Source organism: Mastomys coucha, unplaced genomic scaffold (assembly GCF_008632895.1).
Source record: "Mastomys coucha isolate ucsf_1 unplaced genomic scaffold, UCSF_Mcou_1 pScaffold21, whole genome shotgun sequence".
In the NCBI taxonomy this organism is placed as follows: Eukaryota; Metazoa; Chordata; class Mammalia; order Rodentia; family Muridae; genus Mastomys; species Mastomys coucha.
In genome coordinates this window covers 178299004-178302485 of record NW_022196904.1, presented here as the reverse complement: position 1 = coordinate 178302485, position 3482 = coordinate 178299004, and the positions used below count along the sequence as shown (strand labels likewise).

General features: G+C 40.6%; 1 protein-coding gene across 1 annotated transcript in view; it reads right to left on the bottom strand.

Annotated features, from left to right (window-relative positions):
* Positions 1–3482, bottom strand: part of Taf5 (TATA-box binding protein associated factor 5) — an 18210-nt gene that overhangs the window by 5538 nt on the left and 9190 nt on the right. The window contains exons 5-7 of the mRNA XM_031390605.1: positions 3250–3385; positions 2029–2149; positions 492–621 (exon numbers count right to left, since the gene is read on the bottom strand). Of these exons, the coding sequence (XP_031246465.1) occupies positions 492–621; positions 2029–2149; positions 3250–3385 (387 nt within the window). The remainder of the gene's footprint in view (positions 1–491; positions 622–2028; positions 2150–3249; positions 3386–3482) is intronic.

Genomic DNA, 3482 nt, shown 5'->3' with positions numbered 1-3482 from the left:
TTCTCCTGCCCTAGCCTCCAGCTCGCCCATCAGACTTTGAAGCACAGTTCTCCTGCCCTAGCCTCCAGAGGAGCTGGGGTGGCAGGCAGGGTACTTACCACAACACTCAACTTTCTTCCGTTTTTCCGTTACAGAAACCTAAATGCTTTAGTTGATAGCTTTTAATGCCATTAGTATGAGGAATTTCTCTTAAATTTTATGGAGTATCATTAGAATAATCCACAAACTCAAGCAATTCAACCTCTATCAGAGGGTTACTCAAAGATAAAGCTAAATTTTGAAACCAGTGAAGCCCTGAATGTGTATCTTGATTTTGTAAATTCAGTATACACTTAGTTGCTATTTTATATTCCAGTACCCCAAAATAAATTAGCAAATGGTAAGCTTCTAATTCCAAAAGACACCGAACTGCAGGCATAATGTTTGGCATTTGCATTTAACTTCAAACTCTCAGTACTGTTTATCAGCATTTAATTGTGTTTGGATTTTACCTATCCGGACTGAAGCTGGCTCCATAGACAGGCCCACTGTGACCATACAAAATCTTCAACTCACTTGCAGTTTTCTCATCCATGATTCTTTCTAAGACATCATCTGATTCTTTGTCTATAAGACTAAGATCTAAAAAGGTCCAGAAATATTATTTTAGGTATATTATTTAAGGCAATCTGTCATAGTTCAGAACTAACATTTCAACATTTCTTCCTCTGTACCAACAACACTATGCTAAAGCTTGAGTAAGTGAGATTTATCACAAGTGAGACTTGTATAAAAAAAAGTCTTCAAACAGTTAATAATCTGCTAGACCACAAAGTCACTCAGTGTGACAACCAGGACTGACTCTTTAGTCTGTCCCCTATGCTACACTTCACAAATATGAAACTGTACAAATCTTAAAACAATGTAAACATACTGTTTAGGAAAAATAGCTAGCAAAAGGCATTTAAAATCCCGACCTTATTAGAGGTTTGGGTTTTTTGGTTTGCCTTTTGTTCATTTTCATTAATCAATTTTATGTGTACCAGGTTTTACCTGCATGCATATGAATGTACCACATGCATGTGTTGGCACCCCTGGAACTAGAGTGATGGCTGGTGGTGGAAGTCTGTAATAATAGTCAGTGCTCGCAACCACGGAGTCATCTATCCAGCCCCTTGTATTGATTTTTGAGACAGAGTTTTCACTGTGTAGCTCAGGCTACTTTGAACTGACAGTGATCCTCCTGCCTCAGCCAGTCTATGAATCTGAATCTGAGCATGCATGCCATCACACACAGGTAGATGTCAGAGAACAACCTGTAGGGCCAGTTCTCTTCAACACAGGGGCTGTAGACACTGAACTCAAGTGTGGGGTCTGATGGCAAGCATCTGCCTCACCTGCTGAGTTAATAAGGCCCTGCCAGCCCTCATGAAGGTTTTCTTAAGATTTATAAGCAAATAATCATCCAATATCAGAGTTTTAACTTTAAAGAGTTATCTGACCTAAGCCCTTCATTCTATACATGAAAGAACTGGGGGTCAATGGAGTAATCATTGCCACCCCCAAAGACTCTTTCATTTATTGGAAATGTTATCTTGGTTTGAGACAGTTCATTCGAGGTTTGCAAGCTGGCCTTGAGTTCACTCTGCAGTCTAGGCAGGCCCTTGAATTCACTCTTTTTTTAAAACGTGTTCAGTGTCTGCGTATACATAGATGTACACATGCCTAGCACATGTAGGGAGGTCAGAAGACAACTTTTGGGAGGCAGTTCTCTCCTATATGTGGATTCCAAGGAATTGAACTCAGGTCGCCAGGCTCGGCAGCAATAAGCCATCTCACCTGCCCAGTCCTTGAATTCTCAATCCTCCTGCCTCATCTTTCTAAGGTGTTTGTTATCTCAGGCCTGAACCTCCAGGTACAGCCGAGACTGTAACCCTGGAATTCAAAGGAATTCATTTCTGCAAAGATCACAATTTCCTATCTAAATTCTATGAAATTAAATTGGTATAGACTAATTTCAAGTTTATACCAATAGGTCATCTTGGTTACCTGATGCTTGTTTGACACTACGAAGCTTTTTAGGGGTCACAGACCACACTCTGACAGTTGAATCAGCAAAGCCTCCAGCAATCAGACTAGAATCATCAGTGACGTCCACTGCAGTGAGGCCCTAAGAGTATTCAAAATATATATATTAGAGGTATAACATTGTAGAAGGGAAAAAGTTCCAATCATATCTAAAAAATGTATAATGTTAGACAATGGTGGCACACACCTTTAATCCCAGCGCTTAGGAGGCAGAGGCAGGCGGATTTCTGAGTTTGAGGTAAGCCTGGTCTACAGAGTGAGTTCCAGGATATCCAGGGCTACACAGAGAAACCCTGTCTCAAAAAGAAAAAAAATTATAATGGGTATTTTTTCCCATATGAAAGATCATTTGATAACTCTGAACACATGAGCAAAATTAAATGCACACTTACATCTAACTATATACATATATGTACAGACATATAACAATAATTAAAAGATCATAATGTGGGGACACAGGAATGCTGCAGAGAGGCAGGGGCAATGTTCATGCAGTGCTCATGTATGAAGTTCTCAAAAAAACTCTAAGTAGAACCAAGATAAGATCATCTGAGTTACATTATCAAATGAAACGCACTGTGGGAAGGCACACATGCAACAAGCATCTTATGGCTTGCTTTTTCGCCCTCTGTATTTGGAGTACATAATAGAAAGTAATTGTTAATAATTTTTGTACTGCACTAAATATAAGACAATAAAGATATTGAGAATTAAATTATAAATACCAAATTTATATTATTACTTAAACCAAGTTCAAGAGATGAATCAGATGAGCATTGAGCATTCTCAGAGTTAGAGGAACAGTACTCCAATCAACCATCGAGGGTCAGGTATGAGCAACATTCTTACTCTTACAGTTGCTAAAAGGCTTTTAAATTCAGACATCTATCTATTCTGACCAGTGTGCCCATCTTCTGTCCCTCCCTCCCTGCCCCCCCCCCCATTTTGTATCCCTGGCTGTCCTGGAACTCACTCTGTAGACCAAGCTGCCCTCAAGCTCAGACCTGCCTGCCTCTGCCCAGACTGCTGGGACTGAAAATGTGCACAACCACACTGCTTCCCTTTGCTCATAAGTTAAATACTGCTGAGAGCTTAAACAAGAAAGCTCCACTTGAGTTCCTTCTTCTCAGTGGTGAATCACTGTTCTGAGTCTTCTGTGGAGATGGCCAGTTATGTACTAACCTGGTAAGCATTAAGGAATGTATAGAAGCAAATGGACGGTAGGCAGTCTGGCCCAAGTCGAACTCGCTTGCTCGTTTCTTTCATGTTCATTATTTTGTCCAGTTTGTCTGAATCTTTCAACTCAGGTAGAGGAATTCTACGAGAGACAACAGACTAAGAATCCCTCTGACTATCAACACCCTCCCACCTCTGTGACACAGCCCCCCTCCTGTAGGCCTCTCCCCCACCTCTGT